This window comes from Chlorocebus sabaeus, chromosome 16 (genome assembly GCF_047675955.1).
Source record: "Chlorocebus sabaeus isolate Y175 chromosome 16, mChlSab1.0.hap1, whole genome shotgun sequence".
Lineage (NCBI taxonomy): Eukaryota > Metazoa > Chordata > Mammalia > Primates > Cercopithecidae > Chlorocebus > Chlorocebus sabaeus.
The window spans coordinates 75,795,525-75,810,739 of record NC_132919.1 but is presented as its reverse complement, the minus strand read 5'-3'; the positions used below and the strand labels follow the sequence as shown (position 1 = coordinate 75,810,739).

Below are 15,215 nucleotides of genomic sequence, written 5' to 3'. Positions count from 1 at the left end.
CCCAGTCCCTGGGCGCACTTCCCGGATCCCTCCCACGAGGGGGCGGGCTGTGGTTAAATCTCCCGCCAGGTCGGCGGCCGGGCGCTGATTGGCCCCAGGGCAGCGGGACCGACTCGTGATTGGCCAGCACGCCGTGGTTTAAAGCGGGTGGCGCGGGAACCAGGGACTTACTGCGGGACCGCGGTGGAGAACCCTTGGATCCGTGAACTTCCCGGAGGCGCCATGAGTTGCATTAACCTGCCCACCGTGCTGCCCGGCTCTCCCAGCAAGACCCGGGGGCAGATCCAGGTGCGGGGGTCAGCCCTGCGCGTGACTGGGGATGAGGGGGTCGTGGTGATAGCCTGTGCCCCGGCATCCGCGCAGGGCGGACCCCTAAATGACCTCATCTTCTCTCCTAGGTGATTCTCGGGCCGATGTTCTCAGGAAAAAGGTAATGGCTTCGCGGGGCTGGGGTGGATCTCCTTCTTCTTCTCCGGGGACCCCTGTCCCTTCCCTTCCCCTAGAGGGACCAGCACAGCTTCCCACAGCTCCCGCCCGGGATTCTCCTCCTCCCTTGAATTCGGTCCAGGAGGAAGTCTCCGCCCCCTTCTGCCCCGGCCAAGCCCCTCCTCCTGTGTGGACGCCACTCCCTCCTGGAGCTGGTCACAGCTGGTTACAGCTTAGCACTCCTCCCCACCAAGTCCTCTGAGAAGGTGGCAACCAGTTGTGTCCACTGTGGGCCAGGCCTTTTTGTACACCCCTATTCAATGTGGCTGTTTCCTTATAAGGCCAAGGAAACACAGTCGCTTTCTGCACCAAGGAGTCTGAAGCCGTGGAGCCTCTGCTCTCCTGAGGTGACAGAATCATTCCCTGACCCAGGTGGGGCTAGTTAGTGAGTTTCCTGAGTAAACTACCCACCCACCATTCTTTTTGTTTTGTTTTGTTCTTGTAGAGATAGGATCTTGCTTTGTTGCCCAGGCTGGTCTCAAACTCCTGGGCTCAAGCAATTCTCTCACCTCAGCCTCCCAAGTAGCTGGGACTACAGGCGTGCACCCCCTACCCAGCTAATTTTATTTTATTTTTGTAGAGCTGGGGTCTTGCTATGTTGCCCAAGCCGGTCTTGAACTCCTGGTCTCAGGCAATCCTCCTGCTTCGGCCTCCCAAAGTGCTGGGATTACAGACGTTAGCCACCATGCCCTGCCCCAACATTATTTTATGGCCCTGGGGATCACTTCAGCTCAAACTCCTTGCTCAGGATGATGAGGCTTAGATTTGGACTTCCTGGATGCAGAAGCAAGTGCTTTTGACACTGCACACAAAGGCTTTCTGAAATTAATTTAGAGAAGCTCTATGCCGGGCATGGTGGCCCACGCCTTTAATCCCAGCACTTTGGATTGCTGAGGTGCGTTGATCACTTGAGGTTAGGAGTTTGAGACCACCCTGGTCAATATGGTGAAACCACGTCTCTACTGAAAAAAAAAAACAAAAATTATCTGGGCGTGGTGGGAGGCTCCTGTAATCCCAGCTACTTGGGAGGTTGAGGCAGGAGAATCTCTTGAACCCGGAAGGCAGGGGTTGCAGTGAGCTGAGATTGCGCTAATGCACTCTAACCTAGGCCACATAGCGAGACTCTATCTCAAAAAAAAGAAAGAAAAGAAAAAAGAAAAGCTCTGAACTCTGGGAACAACTCTGGAATGAGGTTACTTTGGAATGCAGTCGCAGGTCCCCCTCTACATGTAGCCTTTGCCTCTGCCTTCCCCATTACATCCTGGAGGTTACTCCTCCCACACTTCCTGGGACCACCTGAGTACCATTCCTGGACCTCTTCCCCATAGAGAATTCTGACTTCCAACCCTCTTTGTAGGAATATTACACCCTGCCTGCTCTGCCCTGCTCTTTTCTGGCTGTGGTGGGCTCAGTCTGCAGAACACTAGGGGCTATGAGGAGCCAGGCTTATCGGGGAGGGTTCTCCTCCCACTCCTTCCGCTGTGGACCTCACCTGACCCTCTCTCCTCTTGCAGCACAGAGTTGATGAGACGTGTCCGTCGCTTCCAGGTTGCTCAATACAAGTGCCTGGTGATCAAGTATGCCAAAGACACTCGCTACAGCAGCAGCTTCTGCACACACGACCGGTCAGTCCCTGCCCCTTGCAGTCCTGTCCAGTGGAAAATCACAAGGCACAGGACACACTGTTAGAACTGTCTTTAGTGGGGATAGTTAATCACGCTGACCTGGCATTGAACGATTCAAATCGGCACACTTTCCAAGGTGCTTGGCAAGGCAGCGCACACTCTCCATTCCCTGGGCTGGAGCCAGTGGTTCTCCACTGCGGGTGATTTTGCCCCCAGGGTCCATTTGACAATGTCTGAAGACGTTTCTAGTTGTTGCGACTGGAGAGGGGAGGGGATGCTACTGGGCTTTCATGTGTAGAGATCAGGGACACCGCTGCTAAGGGTCCTGCGGTGCACAGGACGGCCCCCATGCAAGAATGAGCTGACCCCGAATGTCAGGAACCTGCCAACATTCAGAAACTCTGCTGTAGGGAATCAGCTTCACACAGGCTGCAAACTGGTTTGATTTGGCCTGCACACAGATTTTTGTTTAATTTTTTAGTTGTCCATTGTTGGCTGGGTCCTGGTCACCTGGCAGCCTTCACGCTGCCTCTTTTTATGTGTAGCTATTTGAGATCGCTGGACATTTCCACCTGCAACCTCAGGTTGGGAGTTAAATTCACTTCCTTGGCAGCAGATGTGGGCCTGATGTTTCTGAGCCTGAGACGCTTTGCTTGGTCCTCTGGACTTGTCCACCTGGGCACCCAGTGGCAAAGCCATGCTGTGCCACACATTATAGAGCTGGCGGCCACAGAGCCCTTGCTGGGAGCTGTATCTGAGAGTTGCTACAGCTGTGCAGAGAATGCATCCACCCGGCATGTGGCCTTCGGTGGGAGCTGAGGGGCTCCTGAAGTCAGACAGTGGTGGAGTGGAGGGTGCTTGGGGCTTGGAGTTGCGTGTGGGGATTTAACCGTACTTCCTGGCCATGCTGTCTGATGTAGGTCATTTACTTTTCCAAATTTGCTTCCTCATTCCTAAGATGCGATGTCCACAGCACAAGGTGGTGTTACACCTGGCGGGGACAGGGAAAGCAGAGGAGGTCACTCCGTTCCAGCTGTTGGAAGTACAACTTCTGGAGTCAGTCAGATCCAGGATTAAATATGAGCTCTGCCTGTGTGTCACAAGTCATTTCTAACACGGGTCACAGAGACCAAAGCTGGGCCAGCAGGATTGACAGCTCCAGAGAGGCTGCCCTTGCAGGGCCCACAACTGGCCTCCCACCTGCCCTCACTTTGTCTTTCTCTGTTTAGGGAGGGAAGAGGGAATTTTAAATGCATAAAATACTATTTTACACGTTTTTTCCAGAACTTGAAGTAGGATTATAGCAAGGTAATAACGAAACAATAGTTGTAAAATGTTGTTTTTTTGTTTGTTTGTTTTTGAGACAGGGTCTCTCTCTGTCACCCAGGCTGGAGTGCAGTGGTTCAATCATAGCTTACTATTATGTGACCCCAAACCCTTGGGCTCAAGTGATCCTCCCACCTCAGCCCCCTGAGTAGGCGGTACTACAGGTGCACACCACCACACACAACTGATTTTTAGAATTTTTGTCACATAGTGTCTCGCTGGTCTCGACCCAGGCTGGTCTTGAACTCCTGAGTTCAAATGATCCTCCCGTCTTGGCCTCCCCGAAGTGCTAAGATTACAGGCATGAGCTGCTGTGTCTGGCCAGAATACAGGATTTTAAAAATTTATATTTTGTAACATAATTGATATAAAGACAAATATAACCCAGGCCCAGTTCTAGTTATTCATTCTTCTGAGTTTTAAAAGGAAACTTGGCTGACCCCTAATGGTATCATGGGCCCTGGTAACTGATGAAGTTGGCCTTGTCTGCCGAACAGTGGAAGAGTTTTTAGTCTCGTTGAGCTTTGTATGGGACATTACTAATTTCTAATCCAAAACATCAAGTGAAGTGGCTTGTATAAATAACTGGTTTTCCTCTGGGAGGTTAAGGCGGGTGGATCACTTAAAAGTTAGGAGTTTGAGACCAGCCTGGCCAACATGGTGAAACCCCATCTCTGCTAAAAATGCAAAAAGTAGCTGGGTGTGATGGTGTGTGCCTGTAGTCCCAGCTACTCTTGAGGCTGAGGTGGGAGAATCGCTTGAGCCCCTTGAGAATTGGGAGGTGGGGATAGCAGCGAGCCAAGATGGCGCCACTGCACTCCAGCCTGGGCGGCAGAGCAAGACTCTGTCTCAAAAAATAAATAAATAACTGGTTTTCTGAACGAGGGCCTTTCCCATAGGTGCTAACTTCTCAAAGCCCGGCTGGGTGAACACTGAGCCTGCTTTGCAGGTAGCGGGTGGTTGCGACAGTGCCATTCCCTGGCCTCTGCATTCTGGCTTCTGGCCTCCCTGTGCCTGCTCACACTCTGGCTTTCTCTTCCCAGGAACACCATGGAGGCGCTGCCCGCCTGCCTGCTCCGAGACGCGGCCCAGGAGGCCCTGGGCGTGGCTGTCATAGGCATCGACGAGGGGCAGTTTGTAAGTCGGCTTGTCCTGGTATCACTCTTCCTGACAGCTCCCGCTCTGTCCTCCGTTTTCCGCCGCTGACTTGGAGGTTATCTGATCTTTTAGTAAAATAACAAGGTTAAATAGCTACAACTAGTGTTGGAATACCCTCTGAAGGCCCCCTTCTAGTTTCCCTGTCATAGTCATGTAGGATTCATTTTACCTTTTTTTTTTTTTGAGATAGAGTTTCACTCTTGTTGCCCAGACTGGAGGGCAATGGCACCATCTCACTGCAAACGTCGCTTCCCGGGTTCAAGCAATTCTGTCTTGTCTCGGCCTCCCAAGTAGCTGCGATTACAGGCAGGCGCCAGCACGCCCAGCTCATTTTATATTTTTAGTAGAGACAGGGTTTCTCCATGTTGGTCAAGCTGGTCTCAAACTCCCAACCTCAGGTGATCCACCCCCCTCGGACTCCCAAAGCCCTGGGATTACAGGTGTGACTTACCGCATCTGGCCATTTTACTTTTATAAAAAATATATATCTATTTTCTGGCAAGAAGCAGTGACTCACACCTGTAATCTCAGCCTTTGGGAGGCCAAGGTGGACAGATCGCTTGAGCTCAGGAGTTGGAGACTCACCTGGGCAACATAATAAAACTCCATCTCTCCAAAAAAAAAAAAAAAAATCGCCCGTCATAGCAGCGCACACCTGTGATCCCTGCTACTCAGAAGGGTGAGGCAGAAGGATGGAGCCTGAGAGGTTGAGGCTACAGTGAGTAGTGATAGCGCCACTCCACTCCAGCCTGGGCGACAAGGCCAGACCCTGTCTCAAAAAAAAAAAAAAAAGGAAGGTGGGGAGTAGTGTTTGGTTTGCCTCATGGTTCCTTTCGCTTGTTTCTTATACGTTTATCTTCTTCTTGTTGAAGTACATTTTTTAGTAGTTTTTGCAGCCAGGATGTATAGATGGGAATCTGCCAGGCTTTGTATGGAAATCTTTCTTTTGTCCTCTAGTTTAAGCTGGGCAGCAAGGGATAGGTTGATTTTGTGTAGTTTTGTTTTGTTTTTTTTTTTGAGACGGAGTCTTACTCTGTCACCCAGGCTGGAGTGCAATGGCACGATCTCAGCTCACTGCAACCTCTGCCTCCCGGATTCAAGCGATTCTCCCACCTCAGCCTCCCAAGTAGCTGGAATTACAGGCACCCACCATCGTGTGTGGCCAATTTTTGTAGAGATGATGGTTCACCATGTTGGCCAGGCTGGTCTTGAACTCCTGACCCTAGGTGATCCACCCGCCTTGGCTTCCCAAAGTGTTGTGATTACAGGCGTGAGCCACCACGCCCAGCCTTTTTTATGAGATGGAGTGTCTTGCTCTGTTGCCCTGGTTGGAGTGTATTGATATGATCTTAGCTCACAGCAATTCCCGCCTTCTGGGTTCAAGCAATTATCCTGCCTCAGCCTCCTGAGTAGCTGGGATCACAGGTGCGCACCACCATGCCCAGCTCATTTTTGTATTTTTAGTAGAGATGGGGTTTCACCCTGTTGGCCAGGCTGGTCTGGAACTCCTGACCTCAGGTGATCCACCTGCCTTGGCCTCCCAAATTGCTGGGATTACAGGCGTGAGCCACCACGCCCAGCCTTGATCTTGTTGCTTTGAAGAGTAGCAGCGCTGGTCGTTGTGTTTGTGCTCAGGGGAAGGCTGCCATCTCTCTAATGTTACCTCTGGTCAGGTATTCTATCTGTTCTCTCTCAGCACAATGAGTCTAGGGTAAGCTTTGTTTTCGTTTATCCTGCTTTATAGCTGGTGTGCCTTTTCATTTCTGGGGAAGGAATGAAGCCATTATCACTTCAGGGCTTTCTCTCCTCATCACTCTGAGGTGTTCTGGGTTCCATCTTCCAAAGTGTTTTGTTCCAATGACTATTTTTATATCTGCTGCTCTAATTCATCATCCTCCGTTTTGACAAGTTACTGTTGGGTTATTTTTAAATTTATGCTGTTCCTTCCGTTATGTTTCTGAAAATTTTTTCTTAGACTTTTCCAGATTTTTCTATTTCCTCAGGAACACATTCTGCAGTTGAGTTTCTGGGTTATTTTCTGTTATCTTAGTTTTTCTTTCTCTGCTTTGGAGTTTTTTATTTTTGTTAGTTTATCACAAATGAATGAAACTGAAACTGTCTCCAAGGGGCTCAGCAGACTTGACCTCTTAGGTACTTTTAGGGTTGCCTCGAAGTACACAATGTGGTGGTTTGATATAAACATAACAGGAATTTATTTCTCGCTCACAGACCCCTACGTGGTTCCAAGCCGGTTGACGGGGAGGCCGCCACGAGGCGGCTTAGGTCACCCTGGCTGGCTGTGTACAGACACGGAAGGGGAGAGGCATGGCGGAGCCCCATGCTGTGAGGTTTTCATGGGCCAGGCCAGAAGCTGCAAATGTCACCTCTGCTGATCTTTCAAAGACTAGAACCTGGGCACAGGGCCACCTATACGTTTAGTATACGTAGTCCAGTTCTCTTTTTGTTTGTTTTTGAAACAGAGTCTCGCTCTGTGGCCCAGGCTGGAGTGCAGTGGCGCAATCTCCGCTCACTGCAACCTCCATCTCCCAGGTTCAAGTGATTCTCCCGCCTCAGCCTCCCGAGTAGCTGGGATTACAGGCTCCTGCCACCATGCCCGGCTAATCTTTTGTATTTTTAGTAGAGACGGGGTTTCGCCATGTTGACCAGGGTGGTCTCAAACTCCTGACCTCAGGTGATCCTCCTGCCTCAGCCTCCCAAAGTGCTGTGATTACAGGCGTGAGCCACCGCGCCTGGCCACACTTAGTCTAGTTCTATACCCTGGACTGTACATTTAGTCTAGTTCTCTACCCTGGAGGAAGAATACAGGAGTTTGTTGGTGAGTACTTCGAGATCTCTAGCCACCTTGCCTCCCAACACAGAGCCAGGCTGCTCCGGCTGGAACACCCTGCCCGGACATCACAGGGCCTGTACCCCCTGCAGGCCAGTCCTGCCTTCCTGGTTCTGTTCTTGCCCAACATTCTGTATGAGTCACAGCTGTAAATTCCATTCCCATGGGGAGGCTGATGGGCCCTTCCCCTGAGCAGGGCATCTGCCCTGTGGAGTTGAGGGACTCACTCCAGGCTGCCAGTGTCCACTCTGGGTCCCCGACCACCCGGCAGCTGGCATCTCCCTGCCTGGGTGTGCCCATTCCGTTTCTGACCTTCAGAGGTGCGCCTCGGAGCACCCCCCTGCCTCTGCGTACATGGAGACGTTGTTGTTGCTGCGCCGTGGTTGAGGGACTCCAGGCGAGAAAGTGAGCCCAGGCTGGGAACAGGGCTGCAGCTGTTCTCTTCTGTTGTCAAACCGTGGCCTCGGAATGCATCCATGGGTTTTGCATCAGCTTTGGGGACGTGGCCCTCTCAAAACAAGGAAGCTTCAGCTTTGGCAAGGCTCTCCCTCCTTCAGACCTGCCGCTGTGAGTGGTTCAATAGCTCTGTTCTCCTGGCTCTGGGTAAACCTTGTTGACAGAGGCTGACCCAGACCTTCCAGACAGAAACCTTTTCCTTCTCCTTCCTCCTTCCTTCACATCCAAATGCCCCGAGTCAGGAACCAGCGTATTAAGTCCCGTCCCCTGTTCAGGCTGTAGGAGGGATTTCTCGGTCTACTTCCTCCCTGGCCAGCGAGTAAAACTTGAGTTCATTCAGTGAGTATTTATTACACCCTCTCCAGACATCAGCATTCTGCCCTGGCCTCTGTGTGCCCTTGTTCTCTTCAAGAAGTTCAAGGTCACCAGCCTGACCAACCTGGAGAAACCCCGTCTCTACTAAAAATACACAATTAGCCGGGCGTGGTGGCGCATGCCTGTAATCCCAGCTACTCGGGAGGCTGAGGCAGGAGAACCGCTTGAACCCGCGAGGTGGAGGTTGCGGTGAGCCGAGATTGCGCCACTGCACTCCAGCCTGGGCAGCAACAAGAGCAAAACTCTGTCTCAAAAAACAAAAAAAAAGGAAGTTCAGGGTCTTCCCATTGCAAGCAGTACTAGATGGAGGAGAGGGGTTCCCAGCACGGGACCCAGCAGAAGGACTGTCCTTCGTTCTTTCATCGTCTACCTGGACAGTGGCTGAAGCCCGGCCTAACCTGCCTTGTTTCTGTTTTCTGGGTCAGCAGGGAAAGCCTCTCACAGAATAGCCACTGTGCCATCCTGAGGACGGCCCTGGGTCAGAAGCTCCTGTGCTTCTTTGTACCCCGCGAGAGACACAGAGGTGCCCACACTGCTTTGTAGAAACTCTTGGCATCCAAGAGAGATTCACCTGGAAAACCTGAAGCTACTGGCTGGGGGTGCTGTGCTTCAGATGCTGGTGGTGGGTGGGAACCCTGGCCCCCGTGCCACCCCCATGTGCTCATCAACAGCTGCACAGTGTGTGGCGGGCTCGCAGGGTTGCTTCGCAATAGTAGGAGCTCTGATTTATTTTTTTTAACTTTTTTTCTGGCTGGGCACGGTGGCTCACGCCTGTAATCCCAGCACTTTGGGAGGCCGAGGCGGGCGGATCACTTGAGGTCAGGAGTTTGAGACCAGCCGGGCCAACATAGTGAAACCCCATCTCTACTAAAAATACAAAAATTAGCCAGGCGTGGTGGCACCCACCTGTAATTCCAGCTATTTGGGAGGCAGAGGCACGAGAATTGCTTGAACCTGGGAGGCAGAGGTTGCAGTGAGCCAAGATCATGCCACTGCACTCCCGCCTGGATGACAGAGTATGACTCTGTCTCAAAAAAAAAAAAAAAACCTTTTCGTGTGTTCTGTTCTACTACACAAGTAACACAGGTTGAGTATTCCTTATCCCAAATGCCTGGGACCAGAAGTGTTTCGGATTTCAGGTTTTGGAATATTTGCATGTTCATAATATAATGAGAGCTTGGGAATGAGCCCCAAGTGGAAACACGAAATCCATTTATGTTTTATAGACATCTTATGCACAAAGTCTGAGAGTAATTTTATATATTTTGTAATTTGGGCGTGAACCACAGTTTTGACAGTGACCTGTCCCATGAGGTCAGGTGTGCCATTTTCCACTTGTGGTGGGCGCTTGAAAAGTTTCAGATTTTGGAGCCCTTCGGGTTAGAGATGTGCAACCTATAATAAGTTTAATCTGGCCGGGCGCAGTGGCTCACATCTGTAATCCCAGCACTTTGGGAGGCCAAGGCGGGCAGATCACGAGGTCAGGAGATCCAGACCATCCTGGCTAACACAGTGAAACCCCGTCTCTACTAAAAGTACAAAAAATTAGCCGGGTGTGGTGGTGGGCTCCTGTAGTCCCAGCTACCCTGGAGGCTGAGGCAGGAGAATGGCATGAACCCGAGAGGCGAAGCTTGCAGTGAGCCAAGATCGTGCCACTGCACTCCAGCCTGGGCGACAGAGCGAGACTCCATCTCACAAAAAGCAAGTTCATAATTTATATAAGTTACCACAGCCCAAGTCTCCTAAGCCAGAGACCACTAAGAACACCCCTTGAGTTGAACAACTTTGGTTTATTTATTTAGAGACAGGCTCTCTGTGTTGCTCAGGCTCAACTGCAATGGCGTGATCTCAGCTCACTGCAACTTCTGCCTCCTGGGTTCAAGCAATTCTTGTGCCTCAGCCTCTCAAGTAGCTGGGATTACAGGCATGCGTTGCCATGCCCAGCTAATTTTTGTATTTTTAGTAGAGACAGGATTTCACCATGTTGGCCAGGCTGGTCTTGAACTCCTGACCTCAGGTGATCTGCCCGCCTCGGCCTCCCAAAGTGCTGGGATTACAGGTGTGAGCTACTGCACCCGGCCAAAGTTTTATTTCACATGTACTCTTTATTTCCTGGGACTGCCATAGCACAGTACCACAGGCTGGGAAAGGGAGCAACAGAGACATCCTCTCGCAACTTCGGAGGCTGGAAGTCCAAGATCAAGGTGTTGGCAGGGCTGGTTCCTTCTCAGGGCTGCAAGGGAGCGACTGTTTCTTGCTTGTAGGTGACGTCTTCTCTTTGTCTTCACGTTGTTCTCATTCTGTGTGTGTCTGTGTCCAGGTTTCCCTTTTTATTATTAAACTTTTTGTTTGTTTGTTTTTATTTTTTGAGACAGAGTCTCACTCTGTCACCCAGGCTAGAGTGCGATGGCACGATCTTGGCTCACTGCAAGCTTCGCCTCCTGGGTTCAAGCAATTCTCCCTCAGCCTCCTGAGCAGCTAGGATTACCGGCATGCGCCCCCAGGCCCGCCTCATTTTTGTATTTTCAGTAGAGACGGGATTTAATCCTTGGCCGGGCTGGTCTCGAACTTCTGACCTCAGGTGATCTAGCCACCTTGGCCTCCCAAAGTGCTGGGATCACAGTTATGAGCCACTGTGATTTCCCTTTTTATAAGGACACTAGTCATTGGATTAGAACCTACCCCCATCACTCCACTTTGTAAGACCTTATCTCCAAATGAGGTAACATTCAGAGATATTCTGGGTTAGGACATCAGCATATGAATTTGGTGGGGTGGGGGACACAATTCAAACCATAATGTCCCCTAAACACAAGGGACAAAACCACCAACAGCAACAGCATGACTACCAGGGCCCACTTTGAAACGTCCCAAACAACTCGGATGCCTCCATCTTTATCTCCAAGGCCCCTGGTTGCCCAGGGACCTCTGCTGGGGTTAGGGTTTAATGCTTACCTGGGAGAGGGGTGGCGTCTGCACTGGACGGGGGAGGAAGTGCCAGGTGGAGGGGGGCTGAGGACCTTCCTCCGTCCTGAAACCCTGAGGTGGGAGAGTCTGGGGTCTGCCTTCTACCCTCATGTGGAGGGTTAAGGAGCAAAGTTCTCAACTCAGGAGGGTTTTTCCCCTCTCGATTCCCACCCAGGGGACATTTCACAACAACTAGAAACAATTTTGTCACAACTGGGGGAAGGGAGGCATGCTCCTGGCATCTATCTAATGGGTAGGGGCAAGGGACGCAGCTAACACCCTACAGTGCACAGGACACAGCGAGATCCAGCCTCAAATGGCAGCGATGGCAGCGTCAGCCCTCCAGGGGGCGAGCCCCTGGTGCAGGAGGTGTGCTGGCCCACAGCTCCTTGCAGGCTGGGAGCTGCATTTTTTTGACATGTGTTGAGTCCTCAGAGAAAAAGAGGGAATGAGTGCATGGCGGGGAGGGGCCCCAGCGTGCTGGAGTCTCTGGATTTCCTTCTCTAGAGGCCCCTGCAGTCAGCTGAGCACAATCAGTCACGTAGGGCTTCATTTGGATCCAACTGGAATTTTTCAAGCCACCCCTTAGTCCTTGCCTTGCTAAGCCCTCAAGTCCCAATAACCTCGAACCTCAGTACCCGGCTGAGAAAGCCTGAGTGGCCCCGAGAAAGAGACCCTGCACCCAAGGACAAGGACATCCCCACTTCACCCAACCCAGAGGCCAGTCTGGACATATGAACTCAACCAGCTAAGAGTGATATGATTGATTGATGAGAATCACCAAAGCACTTGCCAGAGTTTGAGCTTCTCCCTGGGCCAAAGTGAAGTTTGCTTTACGCAGTAAATGTGCTCTGTGCAGGCCCGATACTTAGAAGGCTGTGCTGTGTCATCCTGCTCTGTAAATGGCCAGTAGGACCCCTGCCCCTTCTCAAAGCACATTACCTGTTTAAAAACGGGGAGGCAAGAGCACAAAATACCCACCTATTCACCAAAGAGCCTGTATATAACTTAGGGTCTTCCGTCCTTAAACAACAGGACCTGGCTGGGTGCAGCGTCTCACGCCTATAATCCCTGCACTTTGGGAAGCCGAGGAGGGCGGATCACGAGGTCAGGAGTTTGAGACCAGCCTGACCAACACGGTGAAACCCCGTCTCTACTAAAAATACAAAAATCAGCTGGGCATGGTAGCAGGTGCCTGTAATCCCAGCTACTCAGGAGGCGGAGGCAGGAGAATCGCTTGAACTCAGGAGGCGGAGGTTGCAGTGAGTCGAGATCACACCACTGCCCTCCAGCCTGGGCGAAAGAGTGAAACTCATCTCAAAAAAAAAACAAAAAACAGAACCTTCCTTGCTCTTAGTGAAGAGGAAACAGGTTCAGAGATGTTAATTCATTGCCAAGGTCACACAGATAATGGGTCCAACGAAGAGCGGTGTCCGAGCTCAAGGCAGCAGGCCTTTGACCGCTGCAGTATTAAACAGCACAGCTGGTGTGGAAGTCCGACGCTGAGTCCTGGGGACCTGGACTTGGAGCGGAAGCTGGCTGCAGGGGGAAAGGGCTGCACAGTTGTGGATACGCCTGTCATCTGCTGGGAGGGCACACAGATGGACACAGTCCCCCGGGCTGTGGAGGGGGAAAGGGCTGCGTAGTTGTGGACATGCCTGTTATTGCTGGGAAGGCACACAGAGGGACACAGTCCCCCGGGCTGTGGAGCCTCGTGGGAGAGTTGCTCCAGGCCAAAGGGCCGGAGTTGTCAGATGTGGCAGCATCTTCGCTGGGGATCCAGGGAGCTGCTGCTGGGGTGGAAGCTCACGCTTTCTCCACCTGCCCTTTCCAGTTCCCTGACATCGTGGAGTTCTGCGAGGCCATGGCCAACGCTGGGAAGACTGTAATTGTGGCTGCACTGGATGGGACATTCCAGAGGAAGGTAAGGTGTCTGATCCAGGTCTGGAGCTGGGATCCAGGAGGGGAAGGGGCTTCTGGGGGGTTACACAGACACCAGCTCTGGGTGACCAGGGCTCAGCCACCACAGGGGTATGGCCGAGCTGCTCAGACCAGGCCTTGTCTGAGCCCAGGGACTCCATGGTCTGTGCAGACTGGTTCCATCTGTCTGGCAGGTGCTTTGAATCAGCAGAGGGACAGAGCTGGGCATGGTGCTCTGTGGCTTGGGGGAAGGACTCCGGTCAGAGAAAACTCCTGGCTTTAGTGCTTGTGAATCAGAGGGTTTAAAAGAAAAACCCGCCTGGTGAGGTGGCTGAGCGCCTGCTGTCTTTCCCTGGGAGCACAGCCATTCGGGACCATCCTCAACCTGGTGCCGCTGGCTGAGAGCGTGGTGAAGCTGACCGCGGTGTGCATGGAGTGCTTCCGGGAAGCCGCCTATACCAAGAGGCTCGGCACAGAGAAGGAGGTAGCTCCACCTGCCTTCCCTGCCTTCCCTGCGGCCTGCGGGGTGGGGGTGTGGCTCTGCCTCCTTCCTGTCCTGGCCCTTCACCTGTCCTCTGTCCCTGCCAGGTCGAGGTGATTGGGGGAGCAGACAAGTACCACTCCGTGTGTCGGCTCTGCTACTTCAAGAAGGCCTCAGGCCAGCCTGCCGGGCCGGACAACAAAGAGAACTGCCCAGTGCCAGGAAAGCCAGGGGAGGCCGTGGCTGCCAGGAAGCTCTTTGCCCCACAGCAGATTCTACAATGCAGCCCCGCCAACTGAGAGGCCTGCGAGGGCCGCCCGCTCCCTTCCTGCCGCTGCTGCCCAGCGGACACTGCCCCACATGCTGCCTGGCCACTCCAGGAGGAAGCTGGGAGGCGTGGAGGGTGACCACACCTTGGCCTTCTGGGAAGTCTTTGTGTGGCTGCCCCACCTGCCACATACTCCCTCCTCTCCTACCCACTGGCCTGCTTAAAGCTTCCCTCTCAGCTGCTGGGACGATCACCCAGGCTGGAGCTGGCCCCGCTTGGTGGCCTGGGATCTAGCACACTCCCCCTCTGGGTGAGGGACAGAGCCACACGCTGTTGACATAAGCCTGCTTCTTCCTCTCTGCGGCTTTCACTGCTGAGTTTCTGTTCTTCCTGGGAAGCCTGCACCAGCACCTTTGAGCCTTGGGCCACACTGAGGCTTAGGCCCTTCTTCCTGGGACCAGCTCCTGCCCTCCCCTGAGGATGGCCTGGACTCACGCCCTCTTGCTTCCTTTTGGGCTCAAAGCCCTTCTTACCTCTGTTGATGGTTTCCACAGGAACAACAGCATCTTTCACCAAGATGGGTGGCACCAACCTTGCTGGGACTTGGATCCCAGGGGCTTACCTCTTCAAGTGGGGAGACAGGGCAGGGTCCATGCCTCTGCTGTAGTGTATGAAATTAACTAATTCAAAATTCACTGATTGGTGGATGCACATTTCTCTTTAACCTGGGATTCCCTGGGTCTCATGGACAGCTTCAGCTTGATTTGGGTGGGGATTTTCTTCCAGATCTTTTTGTTTTCTTTTGAGACAGGGTCTCACTCTGCTGCCCAGGCTGGAGTGCAGTGGTGCAATCCCTGCTCACTGCAGCCTCTGCTTCCCCAGTTCAAGTGATTCTCTCCCATTAGCCTCCCAAGTAACCGGTATTACAGGCATGCACCACCACACCTCGCTAATTTTTGCATTTTTAGTAGAGATGAGGTTTCACCATGTTGGCCAGGCTGGTCTTGAACTCCCGGCCTCAAGTGATCCACTTGCCTCGGCCTCCCTAAGTGCTGGGATTACAGACGTGAGGCACTGCGCCTGGCCCCCAGATCTTTTTGTAGTAACACTGATGTCTTAACCACAACCCTTTAACTGAGAAATGGTCATGAGGCGTGTCCTAAGAGGAACATCATCTGCTTCCTGTCTGGGCCAGAGTCAGGACAAAAACGGTGTACAGAGGAGCCTGGGGCCCAGTTGGAAGGATGAGGCAGTGTCCTGTCCGCTGGGCCTGCAAGGTCAGGTTTTGTTTGTGAAACAAACTCT

The 15,215-nt window shown here is 52.5% G+C and overlaps 1 protein-coding gene across 1 annotated transcript; it reads left to right on the top strand.

Annotated features, from left to right (window-relative positions):
- Positions 1 to 11: 11 nt before the first annotated feature.
- TK1 (thymidine kinase 1) lies at positions 12 to 14,605 on the top strand. The gene is made up of 7 exons (XM_008013082.3): positions 12 to 288; positions 399 to 430; positions 2,001 to 2,111; positions 4,481 to 4,574; positions 13,076 to 13,165; positions 13,526 to 13,645; positions 13,750 to 14,605. Exons 1-7 carry the CDS (start codon positions 223 to 225, stop codon positions 13,939 to 13,941), a joined length of 705 nt encoding a protein of 234 aa, XP_008011273.1. The 5' UTR covers positions 12 to 222; the 3' UTR covers positions 13,942 to 14,605.
- Positions 14,606 to 15,215: the final 610 nt, after the last annotated feature.

What these genes read in the sequence shown, in the direction of transcription:
- TK1 (XM_008013082.3), top strand. Translation starts at nt 223, where the DNA reads ATGAGTTGCATTAACCTGCCCACCGTGCTGCCCGGCTCTCCCAGCAAG. An exon ending in CCGATGTTCTCAGGAAAAAG is followed by an intron (nt 431 to 2,000) that starts GTAATGGCTTCG and finishes CTCCTCTTGCAG; the next exon opens with CACAGAGTTGATGAGACGTG. An exon ending in GCATCGACGAGGGGCAGTTT is followed by an intron (nt 4,575 to 13,075) that starts GTAAGTCGGCTT and finishes TGCCCTTTCCAG; the next exon opens with TTCCCTGACATCGTGGAGTT.